The sequence below is a fragment of the Mya arenaria genome, chromosome 15 (genome assembly GCF_026914265.1).
Source record: "Mya arenaria isolate MELC-2E11 chromosome 15, ASM2691426v1".
Classification (NCBI taxonomy): Eukaryota; Metazoa; Mollusca; class Bivalvia; order Myida; family Myidae; genus Mya; species Mya arenaria.
Genome location: NC_069136.1, coordinates 28,786,802 through 28,810,705, shown reverse-complemented (window position 1 = coordinate 28,810,705; position 23,904 = coordinate 28,786,802). Strand labels below are relative to the sequence as shown.

The following is a 23,904-nucleotide window of genomic DNA, read 5'->3' as shown; positions in this document are numbered from 1 at the left end:
TAGCGGCCTAAAATGGTTTCCTATTTTAAAGTATGTATACATGCGTTTTCTTCCAAAACAATGAGAAATCTATGGTTTAATAAAAACGCTGATATTCGCTATAATGGATTTTTTAGGCAGCTTGTTCGAGTTTTGTGCGAAATGCAGACATTCGCCAAAGGATGGTGATTTGTGAATAGAAACCATAAATTTGTCATTTTTTAAGAAGAAAAGGCATGTATAAATGTTTTATAATAGAAACCAATTTTAGGCCGCCAGGCCGCTAACTTCACGCCGCTGGGCCGCAAGGCCGCTGAACTGCTTGATCGACTATTTTGAAAAAAAGAGAAGATATTTGCTTAAGCGTGATAATTTGTGCATAAAAACAGTAAATATATCATTGTTTTAGAAGAACAGGCACGTTGAATGCTTTGAAATAGCTGATTGCTTTATCGACGTTTTTGAAAAAAAAAATGTTGATAGCAGCTTCAATGTGTTAATTTGTGCATAAAAACAGTTAATATGTCATTGCTTTAGGAGAAAATGCATGTATACATGCTCTGAAATAGGATTCAATTTTAAGTCGCTAGGTCGCCAACTTCACGCCGTTAGGCCGCTAACTTGAAGCCGCTAGGCCGCTAACTTCACGCCGTTAGGCCGAAAGGCCGTTAACTTCACGTACATGTTGAAAGTGCGCATTGTCAAGGGTACATGCCCGTCAGTCTGACAAAAAGGCGAGAATATATGTAACGTCATACGACGAGTCAGTTTTCTGATTGTCCCAAATGACGGTGTTGTGCTTTGTCGTAACATATATTCCCGCCTTTAGTCGAGCCAAACGTCATTTCAAACGTTTTTGCAGAAATATCAATTGGTTTGGTTCACATTTAAACCGATCTTACTAAATCTTTGTCAGAATTTACGTCTCTAAAAGTCTAGTTCAAAGCTTGACCGATCTTGATGAAACTTTATCTACCACTATTGTACTAGTATGTGTTTTAATTGCTTTTTATGCGGCGAAAGTGTGCCTTTTTGCCACATAAAAAATCCTTTTTATGCGTTGAAAATCACCGCATAAACGAAAAAAAACACGTTTATACGGCGATGCTGTTATGCGGCGTTACAGTGCAGCTTTCAAAGAGACATTAAGCGTTTGTTTATTGAGTTTGGAAGGAAAAAGGCAACGTTTAACAACTAGATTAAAGTCAGGTTTGTTGGCATTGTTTAACATGCGCAAATCGTCTCTACTGTCAACATGTGCGCCAAGTGTGCTGTGTGATACCACGGCTATGACAAATTCACGGTACTTATCGTCGAAAACTGACGACCTGATAAGGAAGTAGTGGAAATTGTCAATCTCTTGCATGACGTTTTCCCTCATTTTAGACAAAGAGTTCGTCTTTTGCCAAGAAACAAAATGTACATGGAACTGTACTCAACTCACAGTTCTGCTCGTCATTATTTAGTAGACAAACCAGAATACATTCATAGTTTCCATTTATTTATCTGTGATTTGATAAAGATATGACAACATTCACATAAATATAATGTGTATATAACGAAATAATTGTACATACACATTTAACAAAATTAAATACGTATGACATATATATGTACAGTGCAAAAAGGCCCCTGCACACAGCACATGTAAATATATTTAATTCAATTAAACACGGAAAAGTATCATTTCAAATAGTAAGCATTGTTTGCTTTACTTGAGCACCCCATGTGCCTTTCCGTCGACGTCATATATACGTATGCGGTAGACCGTCGACGTCATGTGAGTATGTTTGCGCGCGGTAGACCGTCGACGTCACGTATGTTTGCGCGCGGTAGACCGTCGACGTCATGTATGTTTGCGCGCGGTAGTTAGTGACGATAAGTATAGTGCACGCAAAAAAAAATTGTTTGATAACACCTATTGATAAATGTACTTGTCAAACACATCAAGCGTATATAAGTTTATAATGATAGAGATCTAAATGCACTATGCCCAGTATTATTGTAAAGCTAGTCGAGACATGTATAAGCTTAATGCGATGACTACCCTGTTAACGAGCACATGAAATGAAAACCAAAACCACAGTGGTATAGAAGATGACCCCATGGAAGCGTATATCGTACATACTGTTGGAGTGACCAAGCATCAATATTTGATATTATGGCATGGAATTAATTTATCTGTACACTGAAGCATAAAATAACTTTAATAGGTCTGTGTTCAGTACTGTTTACACGGGGAAAATTGAAGATTTTAATTTGCTGTACTCCGACTAAAGAAAAACATGAGAATTTGACATTGAATTATGCTTGTTTGTCTAAAGACAATATAGTTATACCAACATATCGCACACCATTTTAAAGATAATTGACTCTTCTTTCCATGTCACTTATTTAAAAATGGATTGTTTATATGTTGGTTGAGAAATTTACATAAAACTGGACTCTACCGTGAAATCGGGTAAGTTTGAGTTACATACCTTGTTTCTTTTTTGTATATCAAAGACACTAAATATCTTCAGATGTGTTGTTTATCTCATTGTATGTACCCAAAATGGTTTTAAACAATATTTTAATGACAAACAATGATTCAGATGCCTGTGCTTGCACACACTTAAAAGGTCACAAATTTTAAACACATATCGGCAAGACGCATTAAAATGAATGAGTACACTTTACACATGTTGCATGACTCAAAAAGTAGTTGACGAGATTTGCACCCTCCCCAAAACCCACAGGCTCTTTGTGTATTGTATGGCTTCAACACACATGTACATGCCTACAGATGTATATATGTAAATGCATAAAAATCAATATATTATTTAAAACTATAACTATATATGTCGTGATATGTCATACGGTCCATATATCTGTGAGAACGTTATATAAACTATATACATGTATATAACGCATAATAACACAGTTACTGAGTAACTCCACCATTAAAATGATTATAGAAATTGCACCATAAAGGGTGCAAAAAAATGTTAACATGTTGTTTGAGACAAAATTGTTCTACACCTTTAACACCCGTTTTCATCTGTACAAGTTAAAAGAAAACAATGTTTGATATAAAATGGCTTTCCACAATGATATAATTAAAAGAATTAACGCGCCTACACGTAATTATTTTTAAATAATTAATATCATGAAAACTCAATGTCATTTCCCTCACTGCAAGAACTACATGGAAAGACGCAGACACACCAATATGAGTGTATTGTTTAACAGGCGTGCCTTCGCTGTCTATAAGGATACACGCATCTCTTTGCTTGGATATACGAAGTTTACACACTAGATTCACTGGACCCAAAAGACGACTGCATGGAATTAAATGACCCTCCAAGAGTTGCACCATTAGTGGAGCCTCTCGTTTTTCCATTCAGTTTAATGTCGTCGTCCATCGCGCTGTTGTCAATAACGATTGTGACGTCTGTTTCGTTTCTCGGCATGTGATGTTTTTCATCAATTTTGTCCAGGTCGCCCTTGCAAAGGCTATAAACTACGGCGGTACAGATCGTGTGGCTCACAACACTGCTTGTCGATCGAAGACGGTCCCTGAAACATAACCAGAAGTTATAACACTAGTAGACGTTGTTTTTTTAAATATCAATTTACTTAAAAAACAACAACAATATATGATTATTCCGAACATTTTTGTGCTGATTTTTCTAAATTAAATCATAGTGGATAATATATATATATATAGATATAAATATATATAATTTATTCTTTTTGGTGGAGAAGTGGACATGGGTAACTGGGAAATACACCACTATGATTTAATTTAGAAAAAATAAGCACACACTTGTTCGGAATGGCGCTGAAAGAAGTGAACCAAATGCATATCTCGGTTCTGGGAAGGGCCCGGGGTGCATGTCCAATGTTAATCATGAAACCGCCACTGTAAAGTGTGAGACGCGGATATTCTACTGGCATGTTTTTCTTCAATTCATCACTTGTCGGGAACGTAAAATAACGAACATTTTCATAAGCTGAATAGACAACAAAATGTCTTAGACTTAAAAATTGTGGGTATAATGAAAGGTAGAAGTTCCGAAAAGAACATCCAGTATCACAACTAAATGTAATAAAATAGATAGCAGTTGGCAAACATGCAGGAAGGACCACTTACAGGTACCACTCGATGGCGAGAAGCAAGGCAATGTCTTCGGCAGGAATGTTCATGGACGACAAGACCATGATAGTTGTCATAATGCTTGCACTAGGTACTGACGGGATGGCCATCGCTGAGATGGTCACCAGTAACCTACGGAAGATATAAGCTAGTTAAAGCATTATGTGTGTCATTAAACCAAAACGTATACTAGTATCATAGAAATGGCGTACAGAGTAACGAGTACTAGTATATTGTTACAACTTTCCGGAAGTCTAATATGCATAATTGTTTCCAGTTTTCAATGTCAGCTATCTGTATAACATTATGTTTTAGAATAACACGGCAAAATAAACAACAGGGTAAACTCCGAGTATTTACATCAACATACTTGGCTTTAGCTAAATTAAAACACTTTTCTTAAGATTTAGTGCTCATATACTTATTGTTGATGTGCTTACCAGATCAATAGGCCGTCGGCGATGTTCAGCGGCGTGCCGGTTAAGTTTGCTACGAAGCACGTAGCTCCAGCGATATACATAGCACTTCCGTTGCAGCTGATAGTGACACTGAACGGAATGACGAACCGAGCTACCCGTTTGTCAATATTGTTCTTTCCTTCGCAGGCAGCAATCATTTCCGGTATAGCAACCGCTCTGTAAAAGATAAAAGGTCATGAGGTCCACGACCGCTCCAAAGATACAAGGTCATGAGGTCCACGACAGCTCCAAAGATACAAGGTCATGTGGTCCACGACCGCTCCAAAGATACAAGGGCATGTGGTCCACGACAGCTCCAAAGATACAAGGTCATGTGGTCCACGACCGCTCCAAAGATACAAGGTCATGTGGTCCACGACCGCTCCAAAGGTGCTAACAACAACGTTTATGTATAAACATTGTGTTAATAGAGATATGTACAAGACTCGTGTTGCCCTGGTGTGTACTGTGTGTACAAAGTATGTTTTTGTTTGATCGTCTGTTTGTAATTTGACTGGACTGGTTATCTTTGAATCACTGAACACAACCCAACCCGTGTGTTCCTCTACTTTGGGTGGCCTTGTAGTTTCTATTGTACTATTCTTGAACTATCTGAACTTCAAAGTTTCGAAACAAAAACACCATAGCATGTTCTGCACCGTCAATCAGCGAACTTACGGGTGATTGTGAATCTCGAGCATGCACGCACTCCCTTCTATGTGTGTGTATACTTGACACGCAAATTGCATCTGATAGACTATCACGCTTCATTAACAAGAACATTATTTATAAATAGGACCGTTCGTTTAACATGCAGAGTTATACTCAGGGGGACTACAACTCACGTGCTAGTGGCGGCGAAGGCGATCATCCAAGGTCGTGCAATACTGAGGAGAAACTTGTAAGGATTTTGCCGAGTGAAGACGAAGAAAATGGCGCACATGACAACAAGCTGCTGGACTGCAATGCCGACCGTGATGGCAGCGATGAAGAGTCCTAGCTGGGCGAAAACATCCTGAACACTGTCGATACTGGCGATTGAGACCCCGATAAGACTGATCACTCCCACAGGGGTGGTCCTGAAAACCACATCAAACATTTGGTAGGATTACGATTGTAGAATAATTGATTATATGTGTCACGAACTGCTTTTTATCTTTTAAGCATTCTTATGGTCTCATTGCAATTTCGTTGATTTGATAAGAAAGGGCGCCGACTAATGATAATTATAGCATTTTTTTTAAATTAAAAATAAACTCAGATTCAAATTCTAACAGTCTGTCAACATTCTTATGACTGCTGCTGTACAATTACTATTTGTATCGAAGTTTCATACTATTATCAACTATCAAAATAATGGAATACATGTATTCAATTAAGCTACAGACGTAATTGAAATTCATAGAACAAGATAAACGAAAACATACCACATGAACCATCGAACGACAACAATCACAGTGTCTGATACTGAGGAAATGAAATCCAAAAAAGGTTTCCCCTTTTCCTTCAACCCAGCTGCTGCTAAACCCAGCAACGTGCAGGCGAATATGAGCCCTTGAATAAAGAACATTCTTGTTATTAACAAGTGGTAATTGTTTAGATTCAACTTTAATTATTTTACAACGGTCGTGAAGAAAGGTGTTACAACTTAAGCTAAGTCACTCTCGTTGGCACGATACTACCCGAAAATTTGGTCTTGTGTTGTTCCGGAAACCAGAGTGCCCGGAAGCACCCCACTTGTCCGGCTAGGTGACCACCAAACAGAGTCACATAGGTTATTGCTTGTAAGGTATTTGATGATAGGTTCCAAAGGTTCTTAAAAGCCATAAGCCTGTTTATCTCCCTATTAATTTCCTGTTCCCCTAACATGTTGCTTGATGTATATAAGGTGTTTGTGACAGAGCTGTCAGTGAGAGGCTTAACTTCCGAAAATACACGAGGTGTCCTTGTCTTATGACCGACAAGTATATGTATTGAAATTGTTTTGCCACCGGTTTCATTTGAATAGCTTTGAAAAAATCATTAACAGATAAATACAGTTTGTATTGAATAGCATGTCTAAGATGCATAGTAGGAAGAAATAACGTACAAACGATACTAAATGGTTTTGATTTACATGCTAACGGGAAAGCTACCTATGATATTAGCGTTGTCCATCTTGCCGAGGTACCTTTTCGTGGTCTTCATTGTTTCGTTCTTTATGCCGTCTGTGGTGTTGACCTCAACTAAGCGTGTTTCAATTTTATATTTTGTCTGAGTTTGAGCGAACGTTGCTTCAAACAGGTTATCTGGAATTATGTTTCTGAAAATAAAAAAGTACGTTTGGAATTGCTTTACGTGATAACGTTTCACGCAATAGTTATATATAAGCACATATCTGATAAGATTACCCAGAATATCGCCAGTTTCACGCAATATCTGATAAGATTACCCAGAATATCGCCAGTTTCACGCAATAGTTATATATAAGCTCATATCTGATAAGATTACCCAGAATACCGCCAGTTTCACGCAATAGTTATATATATAAGCTCATATCTGATAAGATTACCCAGAATATCGCCAGTTACACGCAATAGTTATATATATAAGCTCATATCTGATAAGATTACCCAGAATATCGCCAGTTAAACGCAATAGTTAAATATATAAGCTCATATCTGATAAGATTACCCAGAATATCGCCAGTTACACGCAATAGTTAAATATATAAGCTCATATCTGATAAGATTACCCAGAATATCGCCAGTTACACGCAATAGTTATATATATAAGCTCATATCTGATAAGATTACCCAGAATATCGCCAGTTACACGCAATAGTTATATATAAGCACATATCTGATAAGATTACCCAGAATATCGCCAGTTACACGCAATAGTTATATATATAAGCTCATATCTGATAAGATTACCCAGAATATCGCCAGTTACACGCAATAGTTATATATATATATATAAGCTCATATCTGATAAGATTACCCAGAATATAGCCAGTAACACGCAATAGTTATATATATATATAAGCTCATATCTGATAAGATTACCCAGAATATAGCCAGTTACACGCAATAGTTATATATATAAGCTCATATCTGATAAGATTACCCAGAATATCGCCAGTTACACGCAATAGTTATATATATAAGCTCATATCTGATAAGATTACCCAGAATATCGCCAGTTACACGCAATAGTTATATATATAAGCTCATATCTGATAAGATTACCCAGAATATCGCCAGTTACACGCAATAGTTATATATATATAAGCTCATATCTGATAAGATTACCCAGAATATCGCCAGTTACACGCAATAGTTATATATATAAGCTCATATCTGATAAGATTACCCAGAATATCGCCAGTTACACGCAATAGTTATATATATAAGCTCATATCTGATAAGATTACCCAGAATATCGCCAGTTACACGCAATAGTTATATATATAAGCTCATATCTGATAAGATTACCCAGAATATCGCCAGTTACACGCAATAGTTATATATAAGCACATATCTGATAAGATTACCCAGAATATCGCCAGTTACACGCAATAGTTATATATATAAGCTCATATCTGATAAGATTACCCAGAATATCGCCAGTTTCACGCAATAGTTATATATAAGCTCATATCTGATAAGATTACCCAGAATATCGCCAGTTACACGCAATAGTTATATATAAGCTCATATCTGATAAGATTACCCAGAATATCGCCAGTTTCACGCAATAGTTATATATAAGCTCATATCTGATAAGATTACCCAGAATATCGCCAGTTTCACGCAATAGTTATATATAAGCTCATATCTGATAAGATTACCCAGAATATCGCCAGTTTCACGCAATAGTTATATATAAGCTCATATCTGATAAGATTACCCAGAATATCGCCAGTTACACGCAATAGTTATATATATAAGCTCATATCTGATAAGATTACCCAGAATATCGCCAGTTACACGCAATAGTTATATATATAAGCTCATATCTGATAAGATTACCCAGAATATCGCCAGTTACACGCAATAGTTATATATATAAGCTCATATCTGATAAGATTACCCAGAATATCGCCAGTTACACGCAATAGTTATATATATAAGCTCATATCTGATAAGATTACCCAGAATATCGCCAGTTACACGCAATAGTTATAAATATAAGCTCATATCTGATAAGATTACCCAGAATATCGCCAGTTACACGCAATAGTTATATATATAAGCTCATATCTGATAAGATTACCCAGAATATCGCCAGTTTCACGCAATAGTTATATATAAGCTCATATCTGATAAGATTACCCAGAATATCGCCAGTTACACGCAATAGTTATATATAAGCTCATATCTGATAAGATTACCCAGAATATCGCCAGTTACACGCAATAGTTATATATATAAGCTCATATCTGATAAGATTACCCAGAATATCGCCAGTTACACGCAATAGTTATATATAAGCTCATATCTGATAAGATTACCCAGAATATCGCCAGTTACACGCAATAGTTATATATATAAGCTCATATCTGATAAGATTACCCAGAATATCGCCAGTTACACGCAATAGTTATATATAAGCTCATATCTGATAAGATTACCCAGAATATCGCCAGTTTCACGCAATAGTTATATATATATATAAGCTCATATCTGATAAGATTACCCAGAATATAGCCAGTTACACGCAATAGTTATATATATAAGCTCATATCTGATAAGATTACCCAGAATATCGCCAGTTACACGCAATAGTTATATATAAGCACATACCTGATAAGATCAGCCAGAATATCGCCAGTCTGCATGTTCCCCTCGATGTTCGTGTCCGCATGTCGTTCTTCACCTTTCCCTTAAATGGTAAGAGGAAGAATACTATCGGAAGAGGCGCGGTAAAATTCGATGAAGAATAAAACATTTAAAAAAAATAGTGGTTACTGTTAATGTATTGCATATTGAATACTTATTTAGGTGCTTTTGTCAGGGCAACACGAGTCTTGTACATTAAGCTCTGATCCAAATATCAGGGACAAAGTTACATTGTATCTCAACTGTGATCTTGTATAATCTATTTAAATAGGAAAGGAAGTCAATTCTGGCCTGTGTAAATTCTTATTCATACTTGAATTCATCAATATTCTACAGAGAAAATTAATGATCGTTTGACATATGCATAAACCGTTTGCGTACAATCTATTGTTGTCGAGTTGTCACTCAATTACATATTTTTCTCTTGATTTTTTTCTTTAGAATAGTGAGAAATGATATTATCAACTTAATGCATTCAATGATTTTCTTTTGAAAAGGATTACATATATAGTTTTAAATCGTGCTATGCTGTTATTTGGAAACATGAGTTGAGATTGACATTGAGAAATGACGTAATTTTGTTAATTGATGTCATACCAATATTACTTCACTACCGGGTTTGTTTGTGTCGTTTTGATTGATAAAATACTTGGGCATTGAACACTGTGGCAATAAATAAACAAAATAAAAGATCAGATAAAAATATTAATTAGTCAACGTTTTCCAAGTGCACGAAAAGACGATGGATACCACATTGAAAACTGACACCAGTAATGGGTACGCAGTGCAGTGGACCTACCAGGGTTGAACATGTAAACGGATCCTATTCCCATTGCCGAGCCAAGAGCATTTGTGGAGATAATGAAAACTAATGCTATTAAACTGATCTTTCCATTGGCTTTCGGGTCCAGCGCTGCCGCCCCTGTAGTAAATAAAATGTATAGTTCATGTACTTGTGACAGATATATCGATAAATATAAAAGCCGGAATCCTTCGCAACAACATTGAAATGCCATACTATTTCTTATTCAAAACAACGCATAATTAACATATGCACATCCCTGCTTAACAATGTATTATCTTCCCTAACTGATTAAATCCTTTAAATAGTTCGAATGTCACCCATGTGACTTACCACATATAACGCTGCATCCAATTAGGGGAATAATCATCATCTTCAGCAGCCGCAGATACAGCTGACCGGGTAAACCTGCGAAAGAACAACCTCGCTACATTGATGCAAGCACATTTCATTTGGTGATGTTTATCTCTCTAAAATACGTGTAAGTACCAGTACCAGTAACTTATTTCAATTTTAAAATATTCTTGTTCTATCAAATATGGTCTTTAACTTACGGTCTACATACGTATCGTAGAGATACTAGTATGTATGGAAGCTAAGTGTACGGTGAAGTAATCAGTTGTATAGAAATATGCACAGAAGCTAAGTGTACGGTGAAGTAATCAGTTGTATAGAAATATGCACAGAAGCTAATTGTACGGTGAAGTAATCAGTTGTATAGAAATATGCACAGAAGCTAATTGTACGGTGAAGTAATCAGTTGTATAGAAATATGCACAGAAGCTAATTGTACGGTGAAGTAATCAGTTGTATAGAAATATGCACAGAAGCTAATTGTACGGTGAAGTAATCAGTTGTATAGAAATATGCACAGAAGCTAATTGTACGGCGAAGAAAACATTTGAATAGAAATATGCACAAAAGCTAATTGTACGGCAAAGAAAACAGCTGAATAGAGAGATGCAAGATATGCATGGAAGCTTACTTGTACTGCGAAGAACACTCCGAGTTATATCACTTATTTTGCATCTAAATACAACTGAATCGGGAAGATATACGTATTTTTTGGTGTTATGTTAGGTACCGGAAATGCTTACAAAAGTGAACCATACTAAAAGCATATGTTACTCATGGGCTGTTATAATGAAGGTGAAGTACGTGAGATATAGTCAGTATAGTTACCGATCCACATTAACGCTTCCTCGGAAGGATGTGAAGGTCGTACTGCAAAACCAAGGACAAACCCGAATATGACGCCAAAAAGTGTGGTGAAAAGAAGTAGGTTGTCCATCAAACCCTTGACCACTCTCAAACAAGCCCGCTTGGCCATTGGCTCCCTGGGCCCGCTACTCGCATGATGGACGGGCTGCCCAGTGGTGAGCGATGATGTCTCTTTTGTCATGATGGCAAATATTATTTTTTCTGTACGGTATAAATTGTGGAAGATCCCTTTCTAGAGATTTCTAGTTCGATTCAAATCTTGATAAATGTGTATTGTTTTTAACAGTACTAGTTATGGTTACCGCCTTGATGTCCTCTCTAAATAATGTATTGTTTGGTATCTTTGTCCGTCTTATGAACTGTTCAGGAACGCGTACGTTCTGCGTATGTTTTTCAGATCTGATTCTTCCTTGCTATGCTTTATTTTTCAGACACAATTCGAATTACCCTTCCTCTCTCGCTCCAGCTGGGTTGGTAACACCTTTTCGTACTTCTCACTGATTTACAAACTTTCTTTCTTTAACATTCTTTGTATTGATTAACAAAACTATAAGGTAACCAATTTTAATTCAGTTTTAACACGAACTGAGTGTCTTTTCCCGTATATTGAGATAAAAATATACCCCGCGCCTTCTTGTCTATGTTGTCAAAGGTCTGAAACGAAACGATTGAACAAGGTAAAACATAATTGGAGAGGACTATTAGAGCAAAAAGCAGTGGTATATATACAGCATACATATATACTTAATGCCAACTTAATCAATGATGAAGTGTACTTTAAGATGTATTAAAACAACGCATGCGCATTGAATCCGCTCAAACACGAATCTGTTCTAAAGGTATGACTATACAAAAATCTGCGAATGAGTAAATGTACGGGTGGGCATCCTGCTTGATCAAATATTTATAAAACGATACACCTCACTGGCCATTTACTGGTAATAAATGGACCTATGACAATTGCTTCCTTTGAATAATCACCACAGGGAAAGGAATATATATACTTAAGTTCAAATATAAATTAAATGGATGCATAAGGGTTATTTTATTGCGGTTATGAAGTATGCATAAGTATCACTGTATGTTTATTCCTTTCATTAAATACGGTTTTATATAAAATCATCGACCATAAAAAAGCGTGTGGACATACATATAACATAATTAAGATGCATTTATTCTATAACGGTACACACCACATGCACTTCCGGTACTCGTAGTTGGCCCTTGGAGAGAATTCGTATGAACATGCAGTAAATATTGTGTTGCTGTTTTTTATCATGTGAGATTCCTTACATAGTGACCTGAAGGTACCTGACATTAAATATTTATTGAACATGTAAATGATAAGGTGTGCGTGGAATTAATGAAACAAGTTCAGTTTACTCTACTTCCCAGGTGCATGGGAAGGGTGCGTGTACTGGCCGGCTTACCAGATACTTGTGTCACCTCTGTGCGCTTTGAATCAAACTTGCGTCTTATTTAAACTTAATGACTTTGTCATATGAATGAGACACACATTAAAGAACCGCGTCTTTTATTGTTTTGTGTTTCCATGTACTACTAATTCAGTATATGATTTCATATCTGCCACGTCAAGTTGGCTGAGCACATTTGACTTGTCAAACAATATCTATGAAATAATCTGAAACAGCTTTACAATCGTTACAATAATAGGTATGTCAAGCTTTTATTTTATAGATTCTATTTTGATGGAAGGAATTTATAAACAAATGGCTAACGTCTACGGGCTTGACAGAACACTGGGCGGTCTGAACTTTTTTCTGTTCCATTCCAATCGAATGCATTTAGTAATAATAAGTACAATTAAAGCAATTAACAATACAACATTAATCAGACATATATACAGCATGCAAAAAGTCCGCTTGGAATTGTTGTCGAGTGGAATTGTACTATGAGTTGCGAAATGAGAATCGAGCTAACACGTAAATGGCAATAACTGGTGTGTTTTTATGGTTTAACTAGACAGTAAACACAATACTAGAACTAAAAATGATAGTTTACACAACAAAACTCCAGTTAAATGAAAACAGCAACGAACTTCAGATTAATAACTAGTTTATAGCACGAGCGGCAGTAACGTTGACAGGACCCACCCTAAAAAAATATAATAATAATAAAAAAATAAAATAAAATAATAATAATAATAATAATAATAATAATAATAATAATAATAATAATAATAATAATGATGATATAATTCGTAAATGATCGAAAAGTATCTCAACTTCTGAAAAAGGTGTGCCTTTTAGAGACTATTACCGGTACGTAAATTATTTACGCTATTGACAATAATCTCTACGCCTCTTGTTCTCTTATTTTACTAGTCAGATTAAAAAAAACGAGGCGTAAATCTCTTCGATCCAGCGCCATGTGTTAAAACTGTCTTGTTCTAATACCTTCATATGTCGACCATTCCATAAACCCAACGGGACACCTTACTTTATTCAAACAACTAAATAGTAACAGTGCAAGTTTTGGAACAGCTGTTGAAATTTTGAAAACAGTATTAAAACAAGATTTCGGTGGAATTATAACAGTTTTGCTAGGTTAACTAGCAAGGTTTCCGTGTGTTTTTCTGATATAGACAAAAATATCGTTTTAACTTTGACGTGAATATCAATTTTGAAATAAATGACATGGTAGACCTTCCTAATGTGTGTTTAAGGAAATAAAGCAATTTGATTATGCCAAACCCTGCCGGTAGTCGTTAATGATGATCTATCCAATCGAATTAAACATTAGCAGCCAATCGTTTACAACTTGCTAATATTTTGGTAGGTTCAAGGTTATCCGAAGAGTCGCAAATTATTTTTCATGTTCCCAGGAACATTTCTGAATTAACATAATTATTTATCATATCACAGCTAAAAAAGGTTTGTAAATATAAAATGTTTGGTTCCAAATTGAAAAATGAGTTTCCAAAGAATTTAACTGTTGATAAAATCACACATTCATTCTGGACATCTTTAGAACCTAGGTTCATCCCAAATCTGGTAAATCTATTGCACAATAAAATAACGATTAAAAGGCGCCGATTGTTTGCATAATCCATATGTGTGTACTATAACACGTCTAAGAAGGGTCATTTTGATCAGAACTGTCTGTATAAAGTAGATCAGTTATTATATTTTGGAAGTAATATAGTAAGTCGAGACACGATTAGGTCTTGAAATTGAAATAGTGTTTACTGAACTTGTGACGAACTTCATTTAAGACGTTCTATTGTTGACAGTTTCCTGAAGGTTGTCTCCCTTTTTAATTTGCCAAATTTTAACAATATGCTTTAAGACATCTGCATATTCAATAAGGTAAACTCTTTGTCATCATCAATTTCAGTTCAAAATAGTCATCGTAAACAAACAATTGCTCGATATTCGGTGCACAAGGTCGTTTCTAAAAAATATCGTTGAAACATGTACAAAGCTGTGTTAATACACGCCAAACTGAGGACGTTGTTCACCTCTAGACAATGATTTAGGGTCCAAGGGAGTGTATAAAACTATATATGATTTAGGGTCCAAGGGAGTGTATAAAACTATATATGATTTAGGTTCCAAGGGAGTGTATAAAACTATATATGATTTAGGTTCCAAGGGAGTGTATAAAACTATATATGATTTAGGTTCCAAGGGAGTGTATAAAACTATATATGATTTAGGTTCCAAGGGAGTGAATAAAACTATATATGATTTAGGTTCCAAGGGAGTGTATAAAACTATATATGCTTTAGGTTCCAAGGGTTCCAAGGGAGTGAATAAAACTATATATGATTTAGGTTCCAAGGGAGTGTATAAATATATAAATGATTTAGGTTCCAAGGGAGTGTATAAATATATAAATGATTTAGGTTCCAAGGGTTCCAAGGGAGTGTATAAATATATAAATGATTTAGGTTCCAAGGGAGTGTATAAATATATAAATGATTTAGGTTCCAAGGGTTCCAAGGGAGTGTATAAAACTATATATGATTTAGGTTCCAAGGGAGTGTATAAAACTATATATGATTTAGGTTCCAAGGGTTCCAAGGGAGTGAATAAAACTATATATGATTTAGGTTCCAAGGGAGTGTATACAACTATATATGATTTAGGGTCCAAGGGAGTGTATACAACTATATATGATTTAGGGTCCAAGGGAGTGTATAAAACTATATATGATTTAGGTTCCAAGGGAGTGTATAAAACTATAAATGCTTTAGGTTCCAAGGGAGTGAATAAAACTATACATGATTTAGGTTCCAAGGGAGTGTATAAAACTATACATGCTTTAGGTTCCAAGGGAGTGTATAAAACTATATATGATTTAGGTTCCAAGGGAGTGTATAAAACTATATATGATTTAGGTTCCAAGGGAGTGAATAAAACTATATATGATTTAGGTTCCAAGGGAGTGTATAAAACTATATATGATTTAGGTTCCAAGGGAGTGTATAAAACTATATATGATTTAGGTTCCAAGGGAGTGTATAAAACTATATATGATTTAGGTTCCAAGGGAGTGTATAAAACTATATATGATTTAGGTTCCAAGGGAGTGTATAAAACTATATATGATTTAGGTTCCAAGGGAGTGTATAAAACTATATATGATTTAGGTTCCAAGGGAGTGAATAAAACTATATATGCTTTAGGTTCCAAGGGAGTGTATAAAACTATATATGCTTTAGGTTCCAAGGGAGTGTATAAAACTATATATGCTTTAGGTTCCAAGGGAGTGTATAAAACTATATATGCTTTAGGTTCCAAGGGAGTGAATAAATCTATATATGCTTTAGGTTCCAAGGGAGTGTATAAAACTATATATGATTTAGGTTCCAAGGGAGTGAATAAAACTATATATGATTTAGGTGGAGATGAGTCTGAGGACGGCATCAAATCAAGATGTACATAACTTATTCTTAATCACAACAATGTTGTCATATTATATAAATGGCTTTCATTTATGTGCAAAATGAAAGATGTGCCACTCATAATTTAAACATTTTTAACGAGCTTTGTATACTCGATTGAAGTAGAATATATGTTCAAATGTTAGTAAAACCTACTCACTTTTTTTGTCTTCATTTGTAAAATGCTAATTTTGGAACTTGAATATACTTAAGTGCCACTTCGATAGTCAATACGGATCCTGGTTGTAGTTTCTTATTGTGGTAATAGATAAACTAGCATACATGATGATAACTTAAAGGAACTTGTTATAAAATGAGGTTCGGTGAATACAAAGCATATTGTTCACCATTTTTTTTTAATACACTCGTTCAACAATGATACAAGTGTGTATTTCTAGCTAAGTCATCTTCTAGAGAGAGAGTTAAGAACTGATAGGCGATCACTTCGTTTCTTATTCCTTTTTCAATAAGGAATAAGGAAAAGGTAGTATGTACACTGTCACTATATCATATGAAAGTTACACTAGGACAGTTTTATATTCTTTTTCACCCCCAATAGTAAAAGTAGCTGAAGTAGTTACCTGTTGTAGAGAGTTCGTCCAAAAACGTTTCTTGCAAGAATATAAGTTCCGAACACAAATAATTGCTTATTTAACAAAGGCAATGTATATACTATAATGCTGATGCAATGTTTCATCTTTAACTTCCATATATGTATATATACGTTGAAGCTACCATATGCCGCCAGTAAATATATGTATACATATTAAGGTTGGTGTATAAAAAAAAGCTGCTACAGTAATCATTTAACGTTGAAGTCATGATTATTGATAAACGAGCATCAGTCCTAAATCATTCATAAACAGACAAAAAGGAACTGAATACTATTTGCAGTTTAGTATACAGACCATACCGGGGTCCGGACAGAATTTTTTTTGTTTTACCCCTGTTTTTATACAAAGGAATCTACATTTTGAAACGTCGAAGGCTTATATTAGACAGTTCATGGAGCTATGGAATTAGAAGGTCAATATGGTTTTTCATTAAAAAGAACAAATGTTGGAAGTAGAACTAACATGACTCACATAGCAAAATACAGAGTAGCTATTTTAACAGAATCTTATTCAGGGCTGTCCCACGTGAACAAAACAAATTTACAAGAATAAAAATGTCCTGATTTCAAATTAAACGGAACATATTATAAATACAATCAACAACAAAGTTTGTCACTGTTATACGACTAATATGTTCTATATTTATGAAATCGAAACCGTCCTTCAATATGTTCCTATTCTTGTTATCAATTGACAGAATTGTGCAAATGAAGCATAATGTTATATAGTTTATCAGTCAATCGATGGGCCTTTACTTCCTTCCGACTATCAATTGATAATTTTGTCAATCAATCAATTAATAATTAATTAATCAATTAATAAATCAACTAATCAATCAGTCAATCAATCAGCCAATCAGTCAGTCAATCAATCAATCAGTCAATAAATCAGTCAATCAACCAATCAAATAATTTGTTAAAAAAATCAATAATTCAATCAATCAATCAATCAATCAATCAATCAATCAATCAATCAATCAATCAACCAATTAATAAATCAACCAATCAATCAATCAGCCTATAAATCAGCCTATAAATCAGTCAATCAATCAGCCAATCAATTTATCAATCAACCAATCAATTAATTTGTTAAAAAATCAATTATTCAATCAATCAGTCAATCAATCAATCAGTCAATCAATCAATCAGCCAATCTATCAATCAATCAATCAGTCGGCCGAAGAACTAACCCAAACATAGTCATTCAATTCTTCTTTACCCATATGCAGATTAACAATTATACTTGATATATTGAATTATTTGTATATCAATATAATATACGTATTTATGATAGGATAATTAACAAAATCTAAAAATGCTTTTCCTTTGACTACTCACTAAACAAAGTCTTTAATGTTATGCTTTTGCTTAAAAAATACATTTAGTGCGGATAACAAGACCGAAAAAAACATTTAAGCTTTATACAGAATATCACTTAACTGTTTTCCAATGTTCGCTTTTTTATATACAGCCCAATGAAAAAGCCTACCTACCTTACCAATTTTTAAAAGGATGTAACCCTAACCAAAATAGCATTTTCAGTTCTAAACCTATAATTCATCACCGGTTTGACAAATCAAGAATTATATATTATTCAGTTTTGTTACAATTTATCTTTCTATTCACTTACTTGTTATATTGCATATAGAGTATTGTGTCCTTGTCCAGTATTCGCTTAAATTCCAATATTCGCTATTAAATATTTTACATACATATATACGCTCGAGCTTTTCCGGTATTGCATCATTTTGTCCTGAAAAATGCACTGATTGTGTTCAATACAGTAGAACATAAACTAGTGAAAACCGTGATATATTTAGAAACCCTTCATTTTTGTAATTAGGAACAAGAATAAGTTTAAACGCTGAGGTGTGTACTAGTTTTGGTACTCATGTATTGATTATAAAAAATAAACTAAATTCACTGCCATGGGCGTAGCTAAACATAGGCCTTGTAGACAAAATTTAAATAACCCAAAAATGAAAAAAGCTAATAGATTCTCAAACACTCAGAACAACTCGAAAGGTATTTTTTTAACCAACGCAAATTTGATGTTTTTTTAAACTACGTGCTAGGTGTATTGTATTGCTTGATTTTATTGTTATAATTGCAAACATAATTGTGTGTAATGCACCAGTCATTTGTAACCACGCCCCCCCCCCAGGTCCGGGGAATAGCGGGGACTTTGACTTTCGGTCCAGCAAAGCCCGGGCAAAGTGCAGGGGACGATCTGCTGGTAAACCCCCCGCCAAATGCCCCCGCACCCAAGGGACCCTAGATACGGCCAATTTCCCGCTATATTTGACGTGAAGACGAAACCACCGCAGTCACCCGGCACTGCGGGGCCAACTGGAAGGTAAAACACGGCCAATTTCCCCGGCTATCCCCGATATACCCCCGGACCTGGGGGGGGGGGGCGTGGTTGCAATTGAATGGTGCATAACGTGCATAAGAACGTCCCAAAACAGTTTCTCATGTAACAGAACATCGATTGGTAGGTATATGACTGTGGTCCAGCAGTTCCTCATGTAACGCAACATCGATTGATAGATATATGACTGTGGTTCAGCATTTCCTCATGTAACGCAACATCGATTGATAGATATATGACTGTGGTCCAGCAGTTCCTCATGTAACACAATAGATTGATAGATATATGACTGTGGTCCAGCAGTTCCTCATGTAACACAACATCGATTGATAGATATATGACTGTGGTCCAGCAGTTCCTCATGAAACACAATCGATTGATAGATATATGACTGTGGTCCAGCAGTTCCTCAAGTAACGAAACATAGATTGGTAGATATATGACTGTGGTCCAGCAGTTCATCATGTAACGCAACATCGATTGGTAGGTATATGACTGTGGTTCAGCAGTTCCTCATGTAACGCAACATCGATTGATAGATATATGACTGTGGTCCAGCAGTTCCTCATGTAACACAACATCGATTGGTAGATATATGACTGTGGTCCAGCAGTTCCTCATGTAACACAACATCGATTGATAGATATATGACTGTGGTCCAGCAGTTCCTCATGTAACGCAACATCGATTGATAGATATATGACTGTGGTTCAGCAGTTCATCATGTAACACAACATCGATTGATAGATATATGACTGTGGTCCAGCAGTTCCTCATGTAACACAACATCGATTGGTAGGTATATGACTGTGGTCCAGCAGTTCCTCATGTAACACAACATCGATTGATAAATATATGACTGTGGTCCAGCAGATGACTGTGGTCCAGCAGTTCCTCATGTAACGCAACATCGATTGGTAGATATATGACTGTGGTCCAGCAGATGACTGTGGTCCAGCAGTTCCTCATGTAACACAACATCGATTGGTAGATATATGACTGTGGTCCAGCAGTTCCTCATGTAACACAACATCGATTGATAGATATATGACTGTGGTCCAGCAGATGACTGTGGTCCAGCAGTTCCTCATGTAACGCAACATCGATTGGTAGATATATGACTGTGGTCCAGCAGTTCCTCATGTAACGCAACATCGATTGGTAGATATATGACTGTGGTCCAGCAGTTCCTCATGTAACGCAACATCGATTGGTAGATATATGACTGTGGTCCAGCAGTTCCTCATGTAACGCAACATCGATTGGTAGATATATGACTGTGGTCCAGCAGTTCCTCATGTAACACAACATCGATTGATAGATATATGACTGTGGTCCAGCAGTTCCTCATGTAACACAACATCGATTGATAGATATATGACTGTGGTCCAGCAGTTCCTCATGCAACACAGCATCGATTGATAGATATATGACTGTGGTCCAGCAGTTCCTCATGTAACGCAACATCGATTGATAGATATATGACTGTGGTCCAGCAGTTCCTCATGTAACACAACATCGATTGGTAGATATATGACTGTGGTCCAGCAGTTCCTCATGTAACGAAACATCGATTGATAGATATATGACTGGGGTCCAGCAGTTCCTCATGTAACACAACATCGATTGGTAGATATATGACTGTGGTCCAGCAGTTCCTCATGTAACACAACATCGATTGGTAGATATATGACTGTGGCCCAGCAGTTCCTCATGTAACACAACATCGATTGATAGATATATGACTGTGGTCCAGCAGTTCCTCATGTAACGCAACATCGATTGATAGATATATGACTGTGGTCCAGCAGTTCCTCATGTAACGCAACATCGATTGGTAGATATATGACTGTGGTTCAGCAGTTCATCATGTAACACAACATCGATTGATAGATATATGACTGTGGTCCAGCAGTTCCTCATGTAACACAACATCGATTGATAGATATATGACTGTGGTCCAGCAGTTCCTCATGTAACACAACATCGATTGATAAATATATGACTGTGGTCCAGCAGATGACTGTGGTCCAGCAGTTCCTCATGTAACGCAACATCGATTGGTAGATATATGACTGTGGTCCAGCAGATGACTGTGGTCCAGCAGTTCCTCATGTAACACAACATCGATTGGTAGATATATGACTGTGGTCCAGCAGTTCCTCATGTAACACAACATCGATTGATAGATATATGACTGTGGTCCAGCAGATGACTGTGGTCCAGCAGTTCCTCATGTAACGCAACATCGATTGGTAGATATATGACTGTGGTCCAGCAGTTCCTCATGTAACGCAACATCGATTGGTAGATATATGACTGTGGTCCAGCAGTTCCTCATGTAACGCAACATCGATTGGTAGATATATGACTGTGGTCCAGCAGTTCATCATGTAACGCAACATCGATTGGTAGATATATGACTGTGGTCCAGCAGTTCATCATGTAACGCAACATCGATTGATAGATATATGACTGTGGTCCAGCAGTTCCTCATGTAACACAACATCGATTGATAGATATATGACTGTGGTCCAGCAGTTCCTCATGTAACACAACATCGATTGATAGATATATGACTGTGGTCCAGCAGTTCCTCATGTAACGCAACATCGATTGATAGATATATGACTGTGGTCCAGCAGTTCATCATGTAACACAACATCGATTGGTAGATATATGACTGTGGTCCAGCAGTTCATCATGTAACGCAACATCGATTGATAGATATATGACTGGGGTCCAGCAGTTCCTCATGTAACACAACATCGATTGGTAGATATATGACTGTGGTCCAGCAGTTCCTCATGTAACACAACATCGATTGGTAGATATATGACTGTGGTCCAGCAGTTCCTCATGTAACACAACATCGATTGATAGATATATGACTGTGGTCCAGCAGTTCCTCATGTAACGCAACATCGATTGATAGATATATGATTGTGGTCCAGCAGTTCCACATGTAACACAACATCGATTGGTAGATATATGACTGTGGTCCAGCAGTTCCTCATGTAACACAACATCGATTGATAAGTATATGACTGTGGTTTAGCAGTTCTGTTGTGGTTCAAACGATTCTTGATTTCACCAGTTACCGGTTCAAATCCCATGACCATTAAACATTGTTTTCCTCAGAAATTTGAATAACGTTTTTTACTTAAATAAGTTAATAAACATATTTATATAGTTGATCAACAACGTTTGATCTGGTTTAAAATGCCCTTTTAGCATCATTTACACATAATAATTAATACCTAAATACCCTGTATTATTTCTTTGTACTCATGGAAATTTTAAATTGCAGTTTGTTTTGCTCTCTCTATATATGAAATCATGTTTCAGTATGCAGAATGCAATTTGAGCGGAATTCGAGTAATATTATATATTTCACCTAAGCTGTATGCGTTTTACCGTTTTCTATACATATATGCTTCACATACTCGTACATTCCCTTGTCGCTGTCGTGTGATAAGAAAATCCCATTATTTTAAGTTTAGGCGCCTACCAATCCAATGACCACTTACTAGGTGAACGGCGAACATCTTTACTCATAGAGCAGCGTACAGGAGGTTAAGTTTTAAGATAATTATTTTGAACAATTGTGAAACAATTTATAACAACAAAATCATCATATGTCAATCACCGTAAGCAAGTTATTTTTTGAGAATGTTGGTTGATGTCCAGGTGCAATAGACATGTAACTAATATATACCTTTTGAATCATCAACAAAGGGGAAAACAATGCTGTGTCCAATATATTCCTCTTGGGTCATTGATAAAGGGGAAACAATGCTTTGTCCAATATATACCTCTTGGATCATTGACAAAGGGGAAACAATGCTCTCTTGGGTCATTGACAAAGGGGGAAACAATGCTGTCTTGGATCGTCGACAAAGGGGAAAACAAAGCTCTCTTAGATAATTGACAGAGGGGAAAACAATGCTGTGTCCAACATAAACCTCTTAAATCATCGACAGAGGGGAAAACAAAGCTTTCTTGAAGCATTGACAAAAGGAAAAACAATGCTGTGTCCAATGTATACCTCTTAGAGCATTGACAAAGGGGAAACCCAAATTGTGTCCAATGTATACCCCTTAGAGCATTGACAAAGGGAAAAACAATGCTATCTTAGATCTTTGACAGAGGGGAAAACAAAGCTCTCTTGGGTCATTGACAAAGGGGAAAACAATGCTGTGTCCAATGTATACCTCTTAGATCATTGACAAAGGGGAAAACAATGCTGTCTTGGATCGTCGACAAAGGGAAAACAAAGCTCTCTTAGATAATTGACAGAGGGGAAAACAATGCTGTGTCCAACATAAACCTCTTAAATCATCGACAGAGGGGAAAACAAAGCTTTCTTGAAGCATTGACAAAAGGAAAAACAATGCTGTGTCCAATGTATACCTCTAAGAGCATTGACAAAGGGGAAACCCAAATTGTGTCCAATGTATACCCCTTAGAGCATTGACAAAGGGAAAAACAATGCTCTCTTAGACCTTTGACAGAGGGAAAAACAAAGCTCTCTTGGGTCATTGACAAAGGGGAAAACAATGCTGTGTCCAATGTATACCTCTTAGATCA

General features: G+C 36.1%; 1 protein-coding gene across 2 annotated transcripts; it reads right to left on the bottom strand.

Annotated features, from left to right (window-relative positions):
- Positions 1-1,459: 1,459 nt before the first annotated feature.
- On the bottom strand, positions 1,460-18,692 carry LOC128218710 (excitatory amino acid transporter-like). 2 transcript variants are annotated; one of them, XM_052926386.1, is made up of 11 exons: positions 18,574-18,692; positions 11,383-12,075; positions 10,534-10,608; positions 10,198-10,320; positions 9,363-9,441; positions 6,711-6,877; positions 6,003-6,129; positions 5,421-5,654; positions 4,558-4,752; positions 4,115-4,249; positions 1,460-3,537 (listed from the first exon to the last, which is right to left on the bottom strand). In XM_052926386.1, the coding sequence occupies exons 2-11, from the start codon at positions 11,600-11,602 to the stop codon at positions 3,267-3,269; spliced, it is 1,626 nt and encodes a 541-aa protein (XP_052782346.1). In that variant the 5' UTR covers positions 11,603-12,075; positions 18,574-18,692; the 3' UTR covers positions 1,460-3,266. The 2 variants fall into 2 exon arrangements, with proteins under 2 accessions (XP_052782346.1, XP_052782347.1); XM_052926387.1 differs by lacking the exon at positions 18,574-18,692 and adding an exon at positions 16,912-17,032.
- Between the last annotated feature and the right edge of the window lie 5,212 nt (positions 18,693-23,904).